Raw genomic sequence first — 19,217 nt, forward strand, 5'->3', positions numbered from 1 at the left:
TTGCCTCCGAGCGGATTTGACACGTACTTGTTGATGAGAGCGTTCCCACATTCCCGCTGGGAATTAAGACGCGCTCGTCCGACCGACAGCTCCAAAAAGTCCAGCAACTTTTTATGACAGTGGACACGTGACGCGCGATAGCTACTCGATTGTGTGCTCGACTGCATTGTTCGCTCGATTTACAATAGCACTGTAAAAGATTGTTTTTGGACATAATTTTACATAAAAAATACTATCCCCAAAAAGTAGGAATAATGAAACAGTGCTGATTTGATTAAATTTACTGAAATTTTGTTGGCTGGGAAAATCCAGAAATTAATTTGTCATCATATAATCTGATTGTTTCAGTCACTGGCTGTTATATAGCAACATTTCAACGTAAAAACTTGCTTTTTTATATAAAGCTGCAGATAAAGGTAGATTTTGAAACTCAGTAAGACAATTTTCGACCCAAAATGGACCCAACTGTCAAACAATTTTAATGATGCACCCTTCAAACTGCTCCCTCACAAAAAAAAAGGTCAAAATTTGGATCAAACAATGGACACCAAAAAAAAATTAACAAATTGTTTGTTTTGTCCAAAACACAGAAAATTGGGTCATAATTGGACCCACTCACTACTTGGGTCAATGTCTTGACTTTTTTAATGCAGCATTTTTTTTTTAAGTTGGGGAAATTGCCCCCCCCCCCTAAAAAAAATTACTCAATGTGTTGTGTGTGTTTTTTTCTCCTGTGTCACAAAGTCATTCATCATTGAACAAGTATTTGGACAAAATTATGCATGATGAAGACTAGACCACCTGAATAAAAATACTTCATATACTTGAATGCACACTGCTAGTCAAAAAGCTGTTCACAAAAAGGGGGAGGGTCCTTACCGATTTGCATGACACGCCCAAAGACAGACGTATTGTCCACCGTGCTGCAGTTCCATCTCCTCTGTCTAAACTGATACTGGCACTCCTTGATGCCCGTCTTGGCTCCGTCTCCGATGTACATCATGTGATCCTGGTAGAGCTGGCACAGCTTCCTCTGACCCTGAGTGGACAAGACCAAAAAAAAAAAAAATCAATTAAACTCTTTTTGAAGCAGAATTACGAGTGACACAAAGAAACAGAAAGTTACCTGGGAGAGGCCAGACAGCTGACTGCATAGCGGCTGAGCGCCGATGATGTACATCTCGGGCCTCTGGATGGGGGTCAGCGCCATTGACCTGAGACGAGCTTGTACTTAGAACCTTGAAATATTAAACTTTTTTTTTCCTCCTCTTGGCTTCACGGTGGAAGACGCTAATATTTGCCAGGTGAACCTAACCTGCACATTTGCTGTGTTAGTCAAGAACAAGTGTGGACTATTGAAGGGCCAATGGGGGCTCAGCGCCCCCCCCCCCCCCCCACACACACACACACACACACACTTAGGGCCATTTGGGGCTCCCCCAGGGTAAATATTGTGACAGAGCCCTCACATTTGTTCTGACAAAAAGTACCCCCACCTCCCTTCTGAAAACACACACAAACAGGCGCCTATGAATCAAATGTTGTCATTTAGCTACAAAATAAAACTGTGCGTAAAACTCGTGCGTAACGCCCGTTTTCCTTCACCCAAAAATGATTTATCGGAGCTGTAAACGCGTAATGAAACATACCAAGGAGTAACTCACCACCACGAGTTGGCGTCAACCAGCAACAACTGTGAGGTTCCGGTGAGGAGGGCGACCAGCAGCAAGAACAAGTGCCGAACCCCGAAACCCTTGGAGTCCATGATTCGTCGCCCGGTGCCGGGGAAAGTGCTGCGCTGTTGAGAAATGTGCACGGCTGTGATTCGACGTGTTTGAAAGTAGTCCAGGGAGGAAAAAAAAAAAAAATCTCGATAAGTCAAGGGCAAGATAAGAAACGGTACATCCAATCGAGATATGCGTAAACTCACGTTGGTTTTACGCATTGAAAAGTCGCCAAAATGTTATCCAATCAACATAAAGAAAACGAAAGCAACAATGTTGAAAGTGCGATGTTGTTGATTAAAAAACATTTACAATAATAATAATAATAATACAGATCTCTCCGCGTCCTATCGTTTCGCGGCCACTTCAGGGTCTCCCTCTCTCTTCCCCCTGAATCCTCACCCCCTATTCACCTCTGAACTACCCCCCCCCCCCCCTCCCACCATATCCAATTCCCACCCATCTCCCCTCCCAGTTTTACGACCTGACGTTGCGCGAGATTGGATGCAAAGTGGAAGGCAGGTTTGAATATTCCAAGCTGTTGTGGGCTTGGAATTCGTGTCTTGTCCTAAGTGATTTCAAGCTTTCAAGAACTTCCCCTCTTTGTCACAAATCGCTCGGGTACGTCAAATTGCATCTGAGATGAATGATGTTTTTGAATAATTCTATGCTTTTGCTTTGCTTGCAAAAAGAAGTGATGCATCCTATAACCACGCCCACACAGCAACACACAAAGGCCCTTAAAAGTTAAATTTGATGAAGTATGTCCACCTCCTCCATTTTCGTTTCATGCGTCACGGGATGTTGCCTTTCACTATACAATAAATAAATAAAACCACACACATAATAGTGGGGATGTGTGTGTGTGTGTTGCTATGACAACATCGCCACCCCCTGGAGGAACATGGGAAACACGATAAGAACTTTGGCTCTGCAGGTCACAACATTAGGTACATCTATTGACACCCAATACACGAGGTGTTGCTAATATTTTGGTTGCCGCTTCCACAATACTAAAACAACCACGTCAACAATCTTAAGCGTTTTGTTAAAAAAAAAAAAAAAAAATTGCCCAGTTTTGTTTTGGTATCTGCAAGTTATATTTTTGCAAGAATAAAATATTTAAATCTTGACATTTGATTCAAATAGTAATTAGCAGCTGTAAAAAATGTCGTTAAAATTACGACTCGTTATTTTTTACTTAGTTTTTATTCATACATCCCCAAAACATTTCTTCATTAGCTATAATGTAGTGCTCCAGTGCAAACACAAGGGGGCGCACTCAGGCCGTACAGCCTAATCCCACTACAGCAGGAAGAGGGGGGGGGGGGGGATTCAGGACTCAAGGGAGCAACTTCAGCCATGTGAGATAAATAAAAAATAAAAATAAAAACAGTAAGAGTAGGAGGGGGAAAACAAGAGGGAGGATGAGAGATGAGAGTGAGAGAAAGGGCCGCTCCCTAGAGGTTATGAGCAATCGCCATGCAACAGGGAGCAATGCCGTGAAAAAAAAAAAAAAAAAAAGGCCAACAGCTCATCTGTGGATTCAACAGCAGCAACACAGTCCACATTGCGTTGATGACCCGACGATGAGGACAAGGACCTACAAAATGCTTCCAATGTTTATTTCCACTTGGAAACACAGCTTTGGAGTCCAGTCTCACCTTTCCCGACCCATCTGCCCACCTAGTAAACATCTTGCGAGAAGCAAAAGCTGTAAAATGGCTAATGAAGGAAGACTAGGTTGTAAAGGCAAATGTTGTTCTTTACAGGCAATGTCTTCCTTGGACTTGGGAACCAGCCCCCTACCCGCGACCCCTCCCTCTGAGCCGCTTTGGGAGGTGAAAGGTCAGGCAGTGTTGTAAAAACGGTGACCCTGGAGATTTTGGTGGATTTGGGAGCTTTCCGGAAACTGTTTAATTCTGCAGATGGAAATGTGTAATTGTTTGGTCCATGACGTCGGGCAAAAAGGGTAAAAAAATATATTAAAAAAAATATTAGTGTCTTCAGTATAGTATATGAATTTTTTTGTCTTGGTGTCTCTCTGTAATTGAATGGTTACTTCTTTGGCTATCTGGAATAGCTCAGCTAAAACTAGCTGCTACCGCTACATGTGATGTCACTGCGTGGATTTTGGTGCTCTTTGATTGGCTGGAAACCAGTTCAGGGTGTACCAGCAGCCTTTCGACCAAACTCAGCTGGCTCTAGCTTCCCCTTTTGTGACTACTTTGGCTCCACTAGGAAAAAAAAAACACAACCATCAAAACTGGTGGAATAGCTAACCATAACATCGCTAAAGCTAGCTGCTACCACGCGTATTGCCCCTTTCTGGATTTTGGTCCCCTTGTGATTGGTTGGAAACCAGTCTCAGGTGCACCCCAGGGTGCCCAAAGTCAGGTGGCTCCATCTTTCCCTCGTGAGGACACATTTTATAAAACTGATGGATGGATAATTCAAGCTCCTGCTTTAGTATTTGGCAGCTATTAACACAGAAAGACGGCCTTGGGCTTTGTGTGTGTATGTTTTTTTTTAGCGCGTGTGTTATTCCTTTGCTTCATCACGCACCCTCTTCCCTCCATCCATCTCCTCTCCTTCATCCATCCTTCCTTCTGTCAGCTGGCAGAGGATGAGTCATGCTTCTCGCTCGGAGGCTCAAACTCTCTCCCTCTAAATATATCTTTCTCTTCACTTCCCTCAGCATCTTCATCGGCACGTCTCTCTCTCTCTCACCATCTGTTTCTTTTTCTCTCGCTACAAAGCGATTCATCGCACACCTTTTCTTTTTTTACCTCTCTCCGCCATGGTCTGAAAGTGAGAGTGACGTTTCACTCAACCTCTTCTCGCACGATCCACATGTGCAAACTGCGTGTTTGCCCCTCCCTCGCCTTAACTGTGGGAAAATGTAAAACAAGACCACCCGCTTGTCCAACACGGGAGCTGAATCAGAAAGAAAAAAAAAATAAATCGGAGAAATTTACACCTAAGAATTTGACCATTATATAAAACGAAGCGCATTGAATATAGCGTAATGCTAACACATAATGTAAAGCAAAACATTTTTGATGATTTTCATTGGCGGGGCTCGAACCGATTGATGGCATTTCCATTCATTTCAATGGTGACTGTAACTGTAATTCACAAACACCCCACTAGGTGGAGCTATAATTTCCCTCACTCTGTTGGAGCCACCGCAAATCATTTCTTGTCATCAGTCATCGCAAGACTGTACAAGATGGTGTACCTAATGAACTGTCCAATGCTTGATGGAGACAACAATGAATAGAATTGAAATCATTCCTGCCAACCGTTCGCAATCAAGCCGGCCCACTTTAGCACCTCGGCGGCGTTAGCTTTACGCCAGGCCTCGTTTGCCACCTGACAGGAGCCACGGGAAAAGCCGAATCCCCCAAGCAGGAAGCCCCGGCAGGGCCACCGAGGCTGGGCCAGATTGCCTGATTTCCCCCCGGTGCCCTGGAGCTCCGGCGGTCAAACTACAGCCGGCCTCGTGAGCCCCTCCCCGGAGAAATTAATAACACACACGAACACACACCATTTCCATCACTTCACAGGGAATCATATTGAGTTGCATTCATTTCCTGCGGGATTACCTCTGAACCACATTGGAGCGTAACTTAGCTAGCCTTGAATTGGAGCTTTTACGCCCGCTTTGACGCTGCTTTTTTTTTTTTTTTTTTTGGTCCCAAATTGAATAAGCCGTTCTCAATTAGCAAGTTCTTCAGTCAGATATTTGTCCCTAAATGGCGACAATAACACAAATACTACGAAGAACCTGCCAAGTTGCGAGTTCTCATTTTCTTTGTTTCTCCCGCCGCTTACTGGTTGTTGTTTTTTTTTGGGGTTGCACGCCATGTATTTCCTAAAAGAGCAATTATTCTCATGTTGGCTATGGAGAATAAGTCGTATTTTAGCCCACCAGGTCTATAACAGATCAAATCTGTCGAATTATTCCCCAAATGATTTACAAAAATGTCACATTTGTTTTAAAATGTTGTACTTTTAGGTGATTATATAAAACGACTGTATGTGACCATTTTACACTTGCCGGCCACTTTATTAGGAACATCTGCAGGGAGAGATAGAAAAAAAAAAAAAATCGACTTTGCACCAAATGGTAAAAGGTGGAAACTAGATATTTTTTCACCATCACAGTACACACACACACACACACACACACACACACACACACACACACACACACACACACTTACACACATCAACACGCAGTCTTTTCATGCCAACAGATGACAGAGTGCATTGAAAAAATGCCAAAATGCTGACTACCGAGGGTGAGAGCGAGCGTGCGGCTGAAAAATCTCCGATGTCAGACTGCAGAGCTGGCAGAAACCAAAGGCATTGTTGAGGACACACACAAACGCACACACACACGCACACACACACACACACACACACACCTAGGAGGCCTGCATGTTGTCAAGGCATGTGTAGAAACACACACACACAAAGTCTGCGAAGCGACGTAGCGAGACGAACTGTCAGGGCGGGCGAGGAAAGTGGAAGCGCGTAGAAAGACAGGAAGAAAAGCATTCTGACAAAAAAAAGACTGGGGGAACGACCTCATGATGGTCGCCGGTGTTCATGGGAAGTCCAAATATGTTAATATGCTTAAGTCATGTCAAAAACAAAAAGGTTGCGTATGAGGAGACGGTGTGAAGAAGTGGAAAAGCACTTGAAGGAGGGAGTGCTGCACTGAGAGCAAATGAACTTTATGATTAAGTAAGTGTCAGCCAGCGTCTCATCTCGCCTCTTATTGATGCCGTGCTGCAGACTGCTGGGAAATATCGCATCAAAACACGGCGGAGGCGAGCCATAAGCGTGAATTTGACTTTGTTGTGATGGGTTGAAAGGAGATATCTCGTGTGAAAACAAGGTTTTGTAGGTTATAGTTGATTTAATGCAGCACCTTTTTTTTTGATCATTGAAACCAAATAAATGGTATTTAAAGACAGTATGTTGAATCGGGCTGTCGCTTGGATGAGGTTTTTGTGTTTTTATTGAACTTGTCGACAAAAAGTTGAGCGCTAAATTGTGGCAGCCAGCGACACAAGCGGTAACAAATTTTGAATCAAAGTCGAAGTTTAAACGTCAACAAAAGAGAATTGCACAGCAAATTTTGTTTACTAGTGACTTAAATGTCAAACCCTTCTTTAAATATTACATATGCTTGCATTTTACCGCCCCCTGTTGGCCAAGGCGAACACACAAATAAATCATGACGCACGTGTTTAATTCTCAACTATCTGTCGAATTATATTATTAACGCATATGTAGCGAAACGTATTGCTATTTTAAATAACGACGCAGGATTGTAATTGGATAACAGGATAGATTGCTAATTGCTAACACTACTGCCACCTGCTGGCATGGAGGATCAGAAAAGGAAGAAAGCACGTTTTATCTTTGAGGCTTCGACACAGGTGCTGCATGCGCCTCTTGAAACACCTTTAGTTCGTTTTCGCCACAAGACGTCAGACATGAGTGGGGGCTGGGGGGGGGTTGAAAAATAACAGCCCAAAACAGGAGGTGAGTATAATGAGAGTGAGGCTCTTTGAAAGCAGCCATACTGCTGACTTTCCATACGTGCAAGCGCTGTGCAGGTGGAGCAAGGAAACACCTCAAAGCAACATAAAAGATTTATATCACACACACACACACACATATACATAGACACACACACACGAACACAAACTTTCGCCGCATCAATGTCACTGTCTGCTTTCACTTTCATATCAACCCCACTGCTGTGTGCATGCACGTGTGTGCGAGTGTGTGTAGCTCCGACATGGGAGAAGCCACACTGGTAGGTGTCAGCTTTCAGGACGGAGGGGGGGGGGAGAGAAGGGGGGGGGGGTTATCAAGTTGACACACGCTTGTGTCGCCTTGGCAACCGGCAACAATTATCCGCTGACGACCCTCCCCCTGATTCATCAACACGTCGGATCGCACATGTAGCGGGCCGTGCATACATCAGCACTTTACACGCTCGCATGACACGACTTGTCAGACTTTGGGGAGGTGCCACACACACACACATATATATATATACACATAAACACACAGACACACACCATCTCCAGAAACATCATGTGACTACTTCCCCCCCTCCTCATCCCCACTAAAAATACTCCTCTTCCTCCCATCACTGCTTATTTCCCCGCTCTCTCTCGCACAGTGTGAGTGCGAGCATGGGCCCAGCAGGCAACACACACACACATGCAGGAAACACACTCATATATGCACACACACACACACACACACACACACACACACACACACACACACACACACACACGGGCAGGCAGGCAGCAGGTCATGCAGAGGCTCAGCGCTTGCTGCTCAACACTGAGCCTGTGGCTTTTTGTCCCGCCTCCCTCTGTGTTTTCACCTCTTCGCTCTTCTCTCCTCCTTACCTCCACCAAGGAAAATGTATGAGTCCAAATATGGTCGTTGTCATATATATATATATATGTGTATGTATATATATATATTTTTTTACAAATCAATACTATTGGTCCAAAATTTAATATGTTAAAAAGAGCTGAAGAAAAAAAACTTCTGTATCTTTGCGTGAGCTGTGCATCTTTATGTCGCCTAAAATTTAAAAGAGTTACATTCGTTTGGCTAAACCATGAATGTGCATTAGCATGATTCTTTTTTTTTTTTTTTTTTCAACTACTCCGTTCAGAGTTTGGGAAGAGCGTCGGCAAACAAAAATTGCCCGATTTATTAATTTCCTGAGGATTCTGCTGAAACACCGTCATACCAAACCAAATTCAATCTGAATCAAATCCAGATTATACATCAAACATGGCAAAAAGATGTTCATATTTGTAATTTACAGAAGACAAACCTTTTCCCTGCCACTGAATCACACTCAACCCCACATGCGACTGCTTTTCTATTCCCTTTTGAGCCTCACAAATATCACATTTGAGTCCACGGCGGCTGCACAGGAAATGATCAGTCTTGCCTTCTAATTGAGACGAGCCCCGAGGGTGAGGCTAATCCCATCATAGTTTATGACCACGCCGGCAAACCCGTTTTGGTCTCTGCCATGGAAACTCTGAAAACTTAGCACGCTAAACCTAGTGGCACGCACCCTGTCAATCAAAAGTGTTTGTACTGGCCACTACACTTAGTATTCACATCACGACCGTTGGCTTTGAAAATGCATGACACATACGGCGGATGGCGTGTCCAGGTGTAGCAAGGACGTGCTGTAGGAGTCGGCCGCCGCCGGGGACTGCTTTGTTTCGCCCTTGATGACGCACGCCGGATAAAAGGTTGAAGCACCTTCATATTAGTCACACTTGCTTGATTATACTGACGAATAATTATGTTCAGAGACACACAATTGCATTTAAACTCATTCGATTAGCCAGGGTTGCTAGCATAACAGCGTTGCTAAAACCAACATTAGCATACTAGATTCATACTTTGGATTATACAATACATTTAAAATCAAAACATTGCACCTTATTGCGTCCACAAATATAATTTAATGCTATAACAAAAAAAAACAAAAAAAAAACCATTTCTAAATTGCTGATTTTGTTTCACCCGGTTTAATCCTCACCTGATCCCTGTTCTCTATTTCACTCTACTTCTACGTTTCCCCATCAACTCTTCCTCCCCCTCGCCTGCTCTCTTCAAGCACTCGGCCACACTCCACTGGCTTCAGCAAACGGCTCCCCTGTCATATTATCTCTCTCACACACATACACACACACACACACACACACACACACACACACACACGGTCGGGCAGATGCAAGCATAGGCACAGACATATGTTCCATTGAATGAAGAGGCTATGCACACGCACACGCGTGGAGATAACACACACTCAGAGTCCAAGGTTAGACTGGTGGGAAAAAGAGGCCCATTGCAGGGGAAGAGAGTTGGACGCCCAAGCTCGAAAAACCTCTCCAGCAAGACACACTTTTTTTTTTAAACTGAATTAATGATGAATGTCATAATTTAAGCAAAGCCAGATGCGAAATGACAAACAGCTTCAAAGTGATTACATTGGGCCTTGATAAAAGACACATGAGTTTTTTTTTTTTTTTAACACTAAGGGAGTTAATTTATCGCCTCAGTAAGTCATTTAAGGACACCGCTGCAATTCTTAGTCAAACTTAGATTTTTCTATGTAGTTTAGGCAAGCTTGGTTTCATTTGTGCAGAAAAGGAACCAAAGTTTCTTCCCGTTACAATTCGAACAGAGGAAAGTGGTGCTGTCCCTTAATAACTGAAACTTTGAAAAAAAAAAAGTTACAAAACTCCCACCTAACAACAAAAACAGTGAGCTACAATGAAATTCAGCAATAATGACAATTATAGAAAGTTGCTAAAGTAAGAAATATTCCACATAAGGAGGTTATTTACATTTGCACGTCTACTTTGGGAATCTCAGCTACATTTGACATAAATTGGATGGTTCACAAAATTAACTGGAAAATAAATGTAATCTAAATTGACTTTAGGGTTGAACGCACCACCTTCAAGATTGACACTTGGTGAAAACATGTCCAGGATGACACAGAAAAAGTCAGTTGATTGTTCACACATTTAGTTGGAAAATAAATCTAATCTAAATAATAAATCAAATTTTATTTTTTAAAATGTTACTATTATTATCCATTTCCAATTTCGCGGACCAACTGCAATACCGATATGGGGACCACTCGAGATCCGCGGACCATCAATTGACAATTGCTGATTTACACTGTCTTTATACGTATCTCTGGTGCCCAGGTGGGTGGAACAAACCATTTTGAGGCAGGGAGGGTTAATTTATTTGTTAAAATGTCAAATTCCAACAAAGTACTATCAATACACTATTCTTGCTTGTTTAAAATCAATTTAAGGGTGCTTGAGAAATGTGCTGAAACACCCATGATGACAGTTAATATTTGTCTAAAAAAAAAAAGTACTTATTGGATTGGCCATAAACTTGAAACAATCCGCCAGTTAAGAAAGACTGAAACGTATTTCTTGCTATTTCAGTTTATTTCAGCAGTGCGATGGTTTTGTCAGCTATTCACTGTATGCCCCCATAGGACTTAGCTGTATTCTCTTCTCGTTTTGGAGGAGGATTTCCCCTCATTGCAGCAAAAAGAAAGACTTAAACCGAAACACAAAAGGTGTCAGCCAAGTAAGAAAAGTGAATAGACTTCTCCAGTTGACTTTCCTGTTTCCTGTGTGGTCCGCTTAAAGGGTTAAAGCCCAGAGTGAACTGAATTGTAAGAAGTTGGTTTCCAAGGGAAACTGTTCGCACCGTTCCAGCTGAGGCGGGATGAACCAACTGCTTGACACGGAGGGGGTGAAAACAATCTTGCAATATTGGTAATTACGCTTTCTTTTGGTTATAACACGTCAATTCGCTATGTACTATCAATGAGTATGGCGGAAGCATTTTATTACGTTTTTACAAGTTGTGAAAAGTGAAGTTTTAAACATTTTTGATTAATACTGTCATGTAAATTCACCCCTCTCGAACGAGTAGAGTGCGGGGGTCCCTGCCAAGTCGGTTTGAAAAGAGCAGACAAAGGCTTAGAGTGCAGGACGCCCCTCGCCTCTCTCGCACAATCATCCTCCGGAGTCTTTCTTCCTCGCTCCGCCCGCCATGGAACAAGTCATCGGAGTCTTTGGGGTCGCTCTTACTTCCCGCCTCTGAAATGCACGACCGTCTGGATCCGCGCTGGGCTGAGAGTGGACGCCTTTTTGCGGCGAGAATCCAAGAAGGAAGCTTCGTGTGAGGGAGGGAAGGGGAGAGAGAGAGAGAGAGAGCGCGCGAGAGAGAGCGAGAGAGGAGGGGGAAGGTTTGACGCTGTTTCCTCCTTTCCTCCGCCTCTTTCTCCTTCCTTTCGCCCCCTCTCCTCTTTTTTTGGCGGAGGCAGGAATATACGCTTTTTGGACTGTTTTGCCTTGCTTCTTCTCAATGTGACTGCGCCAGCTCAACCGGCTCACGTTGCGCTCAAGAGTTGGCTCGATTGCGCACACTTTGGAAGAGCAGAAAAGAAAAGTCAGGTTTTTCTGAGAGGGAGGGAGGGAGGAGGGGAGAGAGGGGGGGGGACTGTTGCTACTTTTTGTAACTGAAAGAAGGTTGTTTTTTTTTTTTTCCTTTTCTCAGCCGTGGCGGTGTGGAGTATTAATTCTTATATGCCTGGGTTTTGAAAAACAATGGAGACGCACATTTCGTGCCTCTTCCCGGAAATTTTGGCCATGATTTTCAGCTATCTGGACGTGAGGGACAAAGGCAGGGTGGCCCAAGTGTGCCTGGCTTGGAGGGACGCGTCGTACCACAAGTCGGTGTGGCGGGGGGTGGAGGCCAAGCTGCACCTACGGCGGGCCAACCCCTCGCTGTTCCCCAGCCTCCAGGCCAGGGGCATCCGGAGGGTCCAGATCCTGTCGCTGCGCCGCAGCCTGAGCTACGTGATCCAGGGTATGCCCAACATCGAGTCGCTCAACCTCTCGGGCTGCTACAACCTCACGGACAACGGGCTGGGCCACGCGTTTGTGCAGGAGATCCCTTCGCTGAGGGTGTTGAACCTGAGCCTCTGCAAGCAAATCACAGACTCCAGTTTGGGTCGCATCGCCCAGTTCCTGAAGAACCTGGAGGTTCTGGAGCTGGGCGGCTGCAGCAACATCACCAACACAGGGCTGCTGCTCATCGCTTGGGGCCTCAAGCACCTCAAGAGCCTCAACCTGAGGTCCTGCCGCCACGTCTCGGACGTTGGCATCGGCCACCTGGCCGGCATGACCCGCAGCGCCGCCGAGGGCTGCCTGAGCCTGGAGTACCTGACCCTGCAGGACTGCCAGAAACTGACTGACCTGTCCCTCAAGCACATCTCCAAGGGACTGGCCAAGCTGCGGGTGCTCAACCTGAGCTTCTGCGGCGGCATCTCGGACGCCGGTATGATCCACCTCTCGCACATGAGCTCCCTGTGGAGCCTCAACCTGCGCTCATGCGACAACATCAGCGACACGGGCGCCATGCACCTGGCCATGGGCACGCTGCGCCTCTCGGGCTTGGACGTCTCCTTCTGCGACAAGATCGGCGACCAGACGCTGGCCTACATCGCCCAGGGGCTGTACCAGCTCAAGTCGCTATCGCTGTGCTCGTGCCACATCTCCGACGACGGCATCAACCGCATGGTGCGGCAGATGCACGAACTGCGGACGCTCAACATCGGCCAATGCGTGCGCATCACCGACAAAGGGCTGGAGCTCATCGCCGATCATCTGACCCAGCTGGCGGGCATCGACCTGTATGGATGTACCAAGATCACCAAGAGGGGGCTGGAGCGGATCACGCAGCTGCCCTGCCTTAAAGTGCTCAACTTGGGACTCTGGCAGATGACGGAAAGCGAGAAAGTCAGGTGATGGCCAGGACCACGCTCTGGTCGGGAAGTTTTAACGAATCTCATATTGAGTTTGATGCAATTATGATGATGCATTGCCCCCCACCCCCCCTCAAAAAAAAAAAAAGCCATTTGGAGCACGGCGTCAACTTTTTTTTATTTTGCGATCCCGCCACAGAAAAAAACATTCGGCTACCTCGTAATGTTTTTCCACAAGAAGGAAGGAAAACCGGAAAATAGGAGAAAATGTGCCTAGAGGGACTGTCTGTGTCTCCCCCCCCCCCCCTTCCTTCCTCCCTCCTTCCCTCACTATTTCAAGAGACAATTCGCAATCATCTGACCGTTATGCAAACCCGTTTCGCGTATGTGATTTTATTCCGTTCGAATCAAAAGCGCGTCTCGATCATGCTCATACACAAACAAAAAAAGTTGACACGCGTGAAGTTCAGGTAGTTGGGTGGAAAGGTGGGAGGGGGGGGGGGGGGGGGCGGTTAAAGCTGCTGGGGACAAATGTTGCTTCAAATTGAAGTGATTTAGATTATCTCTTTACCCTTTTATCGATTGACACGAATCAGGGTTCCATTTTTTTTTTTTTTTTTGTTAAAGGAGAATGTTTTTTTTCTCTCGTTTTTCTTTTCTCCTCGCTCTCTCCATCCCTCCCCTCGGTTAAAAATACCCTGAGCCCATTCAGAGTCATGCTTGGAATAAGAAGCAATCGATTTATTTTTCTTGCGTTCTTAGTTTCTCGGGTTACAAGCTCGGACCACATTTTTCTTTCTGTTGTTGTTGTTGTTTTTTTATTTCCCCCACACACGCACTGGCAACGTGTGCGTGCGTTTATTTTGATGTAACGCAAACGACCTGCTTGATAAATACGGATGTGCATCCTGCTGAAACAGCTGAAGATTAAAAATAATAAAAAATTCTTCTGTATATCATGTTTGTAAAAATGTTCAAAAGATAAAAAAAAAAAGAAACACGCAGAATTCCAAACTTAAATTGTTTTATATTCTTACAAGCAAAAAAAAAATCAATTAAAGATATTTATATAATGAATCAAAAGCGCCTTTTGTGTTGATTTTAGTGACTCCACATTGGTGAGGATTAGCATATTTATTCTGGCGTCCCCCCCCCCACCTTCGTCATCATCATCATGCCTGCCTTTCATTCCGAAGAGCTGAGGAGAGGAAAAATCTGTTGTGTTGTTTTATTATTTATGAGCACACTCAAAATGGATGCCTTGATTTAGCCGCATTGCCTTTGTAATTAATGAACACGAGGCGCCGCACCGTTATATATTATCGGATGCCCCTTTTTTTTTTTTTTTTTTTTTTTTAAACGAAACGCTATTAGCATATTATTTATCGGGGTGACAGCTGTGTACAGTGTGTGAGTTCACTCGCCATTATGTGAGTGTTTTGAAATTAAAAAGGCAGGTTTTGGCAAAAATAAGGGGGGGGGGCGGGGCTGAGTGGTGGTGGTGGTGGTGGGGGGATTTTTCCCTCTCTCCTCTTGTTCAGTCACGCATACCAGATCTTAGGCCAACCAGGAGACCCCCCACTCGCCTTTTACCCCCCCCCCACACACTTCTTTTTAACATTCCACACCATCATTCAAAGCATTTAGGCATTCCCTTCTGTCCCTCTGACGCCATGTCCGTGGGGATTTTGACCAAAGGGACAAAATGTCCACCCCCCCTCACAAAAAACAAAACACATGCCTTTATTTTCCATACCGTTATTTTAGCCATCGATTTCAGTGACATCCCGGAAGCCAGAACGTGTAACTCTACGGGCTAATAACGGCAATGACAGCTTTAACGCCGCCTCCTTTTACGGCTCCTCGTCAACTATTATGTTTGATTACAAGTGCAAATAAAACCGGCGACGGCCGGGTGGTCGCCCGTCGCTTACGCCGGCTCGATAAATCACATAAATAAAGTGAGCATTTTGCACTATTTTAATGAGGAAATAACTTCTTTTAATATGCATGGCTGTAAAAAAATCAACTGGAATGTAATAACTTGCCTCCAGATGCTTTTTATCATGACCGTCACTCAAAATGGAGCGTTATTAGCCGTGCCTAATAATGTGACCACTAAGTATCAAAAATACAAAAATTCCATTTTGTTTTGCTCCATTTAAAGAAAACAAGTGATCATTTGGGGATTTTTTAAACCATCCATCTCGCTTCTGGCTTCAGTAGCAAGATAAACTAATAACACCCCCCCCCCCCCCCCCAACCACCTGAGGGCGCTGGCTTCAAATTTCGAGACTTTAAAAGGTCACGCTATCCGCAAAAGAGGAGATAAGCTAATGTATGAACGCTAACAGTTTCATACGCACTTCTGAAACAATATATATCAACAAAATATCTTGAGAACTCATTGGCCGGTGCTTCGCAGTGCTAATGGACAATAACCAGACACATACAGCCCATCATGCCACAGGCAAACCGATCATCTGACCTAAATCCGATTGAGCATTTAATTTGAATTGCTAAAAACAGCGAGTCAGCAAAAGAGTCAAATCCAACCTCGCTCCATGTTAACAGTCTGCCTTTGAGGCCTTCAAGCACATAAATAACCTCCAATTTATGATTTCCTATTTATTTCTTTTATCACCCAGTTTGCAGTCGTTTCCGGAAAAAAAAAAAGTGCCGCTGCCGTTGCGATCAAAAGCGCGCGGGAGAAGAGATTTACGCTAACGGAACGTCATCTCGCTCACAGCGTGCCCTATTTATTTATATCTGAATGAGTGATGGATTTTCTAAGAGGTTCATTGCAAAGACCCCAAATTAGACAAAAAGGGCCTGCTTGAGTTTTTCTGCATTTAGGTCGCCGAGCAAAAGTCATCCAATAAAAACTTGTTCATAGTGTGCCGTTTGAACTTTGCAGCGCGTGTGTAATCGTGTCGCTAGCTGCGGCAAAACTTCCTGTCAGGCAAGCGAGGACTTTTATTGCTCGTTATTAAAGTAGCAGTTCACCATTTAAAAAAAAGCGAAGGGGGAATTGGCGCTCTTGATAACAAAGCTTTGAGGAGAAGAGGGTGGAGGGGGGGGGGGGCATTAGCAGCCTGATGCGACTGACCCTTCACTCCCCCCTCCCCCCACCCAAAATTCTCTTGTTTGTGGCTCCAGTGTTCTGTCTGCCTGTGGCTCTCTCTCCCTGCTCCACTTTTAGTCTCTTTTCTTTTTGTGGTCATTTTTTTATTCTTTTGTTTTGTGTCCTTTTGCTTTTTTGCTACCCCTCTTCCTCCTTCAAGCCGGCACCTGGTGCTGAGGTGTCGCCGGGGTACAGTAGAAGGAGCTTTGAAGTCCCCCCCCCCCCCCCTTTGCCCCTCCACCCCCTCGGGATAGTGGCGGGTGCAAAAGAGGGGGACTGTCTAGTGCGCGTTGAGAGATTTCTACATTTCACATCATTCATTTTCTTTTCTTTCTTTATTTTGTTATATTTTGATTTTATTTTATTATTTTATTTATTATTTTGGTTTTATTTCTTTTGATTATTTTATTTATTTTATTGTATTCTTTTTGAAATTGTAATATTTTATTATTTTCTATTTTCACTAGTAGAACTGCTATTCTTCTTTGTTTGTGTCTGCATGATTTCATTACACTGCCTCCTGGTGGCCAAAGCAAACATACCAGAAGGAGCAGCACAATAAATTGAATGACAGCATTAAATCACAATTCACAAACTGTTGTTTTTTTTCCTGACATTCTATTCAAGTAAAGCTTAAGCTCGTGTCAAAGGTCACATGAAATCAAACCGAGTAGGTTTTCCCACAAGAAACCATTTTTATGCATATTAAGTGGGCGGTGAGCAAGAAAGAGGAACATGCGAGATGAAGTGAGAGAAAGAGGAATCTCTGAGTCATTTTGACTGTGAGCTGCTAGAAGTCGACTAGCCATGTTAAAATACCATAAGGCCACTGACACACACCACATGCCCACGACACACACACACACACACACACATGGGCAGAAAACTGCTCCAAGATACGCCTCGAATCCAGTAAAGTTTGGCAAAGCACACGCATTCATATTAAAACTTTATGCAAAAAAAAAAATCCTGCTGCTTCTCTCACGTAGCAAGCTGCCCAGCAGACCAGCTAATTATTTTCAACACACACACACACAGTCACACACACCTTTCCCGCACATTCCTGAGCAAGGTAATGAGCTGCATTTCTTCACTAGAGACCTATGAAGGAGGTTTAAAAAAATGTATATTTGTTTTATTCCCATTTCAAGCATTAAACATTGATGAAGAGAAGCAACAATGACATCATCCTGATTCTAAAGTGACATCATCCGGTATGCATGATTGAACACCGAGCTTTTTTTTTTTTAAATCACAAGTCATGATGGTTTGTTTGATTCTTTTCATACCATAACAAGCATGATGATAATTCGATAGGCATTATTAAGCTGATTCTGATATGTGTGCCTTGGCCACCGGAGGGCAGTATAATAACGATAAGATGACGTAGTTTCAACTCATTCATTGCCATTGACGCCTATAGTCGTCAAAGATGGACTTTAACCGGGGATGGGAATGAACGCGTGATGTTGATGCTAGTTTTTTTTGTAGCCTGTCTATGCTTTTCTCCATTGTATGTTAGCAGGAAGCTAATGGATTTTTGTAAGTTTTCAAGTCAAGTGTTTAACAAAAATAATGATATTTGTACTTCTTTTGTATTGGATCTCATTAGACGTGCCTAACGTTCTACTTTGAACGCCGAAGGCGTCTTCGGCGGGATTGGACACGAGCGCGGCGGAATAAATCTTTCATTTTAAAACTATAAGGCCTTCATTTTCCAATCACACAACGGGCCTCGCTACTGAATATTTGATTGTGGGGGGGTGGAGGAAAAAAAAAAAAAAACCCCGCCGCCGTTCCAGTCAGCTGTGAAGCTATGGTGTGATGTTTTCGTCGTCGAGTGGCGGCCCCGGCGTGTCATTCACGCATTGACAAAGAGAAACTTTCCTGCTTTTTGCTGCTTAAAATGTGTCATACTGTTTCCCAGAACGCAGGGGAGACATGCTGAAAGAGAAACGGCCTTTTTTTTTTTTTTTTTTTTTTTTTGGTGGCACATTTTGACAGGAAGTGTTGCATGCATGAACAAAGAGCGCCTTTAGCATTGCGGATCGGTAACTGTACCAAAAAAACAAAAAAAAAAACAAAAAAAACCACGACTTGAAACGCAGCTTTGCAATTAACTCTAACGACGTGCTTTTTGTATTTTCAATCACTTTTTTAAAGATAAAAACTCACTGATCACACAATTGGAAATTGGGGAGGCGAATGGGAAAACGTGAAGAAATAATAACGTGTTTGGCAAGAAAGAGATATGAAAGAGACATAGGAGGTGGAGGGAAGAGGCTGGAGTGAGGCTGGAATACAAAGAGGTGTGTGCGTGTGCATGTGTGTGTTGTCCCTATGGTCCTTCTAGCTGTCTTCTCTTATTGATCAGCTCATATTGATCTGGTTTGGCACATAAGCCTCGACACACACGTACAAACACACACACACACACACACACACACTGCACAGTTCACTTGATTTGACTGGGCTTTGACGCTATGGGCACGGGAGGGAACATTGTTAACGCAAACACAAACATATGCGCGCACACACACACACACACACACACACACACACACACACACACACACACACACACACACACACACACACACACACACACACACACTGAAGCCACTTCATTAGGTACATCATATTTTCATAATGAGATAGAGAGCTATATGTTGTTTTGTATCGGAATGCGGGATCAGAAGACTCCTGGTAGAAATGCTTTTGATTTTCTTTTTTTTTTTTCAGGTTTAAAAATCCCCTCGGCATGAGAAACTTTGGTCTTTTGTGTGAGTGTAGACACGCACACACACAGCCCACCTTCTGCTGCTGTCATGGCTGCGAGCTGTCAAAATCACCCCCCCCCCCCCTTCCTCCTCCCCCTCCTCCTCCTCCTCCTCTCTTGCTGAGCTCGTCTTTCTGTCCCCCCCCACCTTCTTTCTATTTCTCTCCCCCCCACGCCTGCACTTTAGTTGTACGTCTCCTCCACATT

The 19,217-nt window shown here is 44.3% G+C and overlaps 2 protein-coding genes across 6 annotated transcripts in view; one reads left to right on the top strand and one right to left on the bottom strand.

The window, feature by feature from the left end:
- wnt5b (wingless-type MMTV integration site family, member 5b) overlaps positions 1 to 19,217 on the bottom strand; it is a 35,428-nt gene that overhangs the window by 6,125 nt on the left and 10,086 nt on the right. Inside the window, exons 2-5 of one of the 5 annotated variants that reach the window (XM_085902932.1) lie at positions 9,340 to 11,766; positions 1,665 to 1,798; positions 1,127 to 1,214; positions 880 to 1,039 (exon numbers count right to left, since the gene is read on the bottom strand). In XM_085902932.1, the coding sequence (XP_085759058.1) occupies positions 880 to 1,039; positions 1,127 to 1,214; positions 1,665 to 1,765 (349 nt within the window). In that variant the 5' untranslated portion in view covers positions 1,766 to 1,798; positions 9,340 to 11,766. Of the gene's footprint in view, positions 1 to 879; positions 1,040 to 1,126; positions 1,215 to 1,664; positions 1,819 to 9,339; positions 12,433 to 19,217 lie in introns of those variants that run through there. The other 4 variants (XM_085902933.1, XM_085902936.1, XM_085902931.1 and 1 more) reach the window with 4 other exon arrangements.
- fbxl14b (F-box and leucine-rich repeat protein 14b) lies at positions 11,228 to 14,433 on the top strand. Its single transcript, XM_085902930.1, has one exon. It carries the CDS (start codon positions 11,948 to 11,950, stop codon positions 13,148 to 13,150), a length of 1,203 nt encoding a protein of 400 aa, XP_085759056.1. The 5' UTR covers positions 11,228 to 11,947; the 3' UTR covers positions 13,151 to 14,433.

Source organism: Syngnathus leptorhynchus, chromosome 21 (genome assembly GCF_054491065.1).
Source record: "Syngnathus leptorhynchus isolate UIUO chromosome 21, UIUO_Slep, whole genome shotgun sequence".
Lineage (NCBI taxonomy): Eukaryota > Metazoa > Chordata > Actinopteri > Syngnathiformes > Syngnathidae > Syngnathus > Syngnathus leptorhynchus.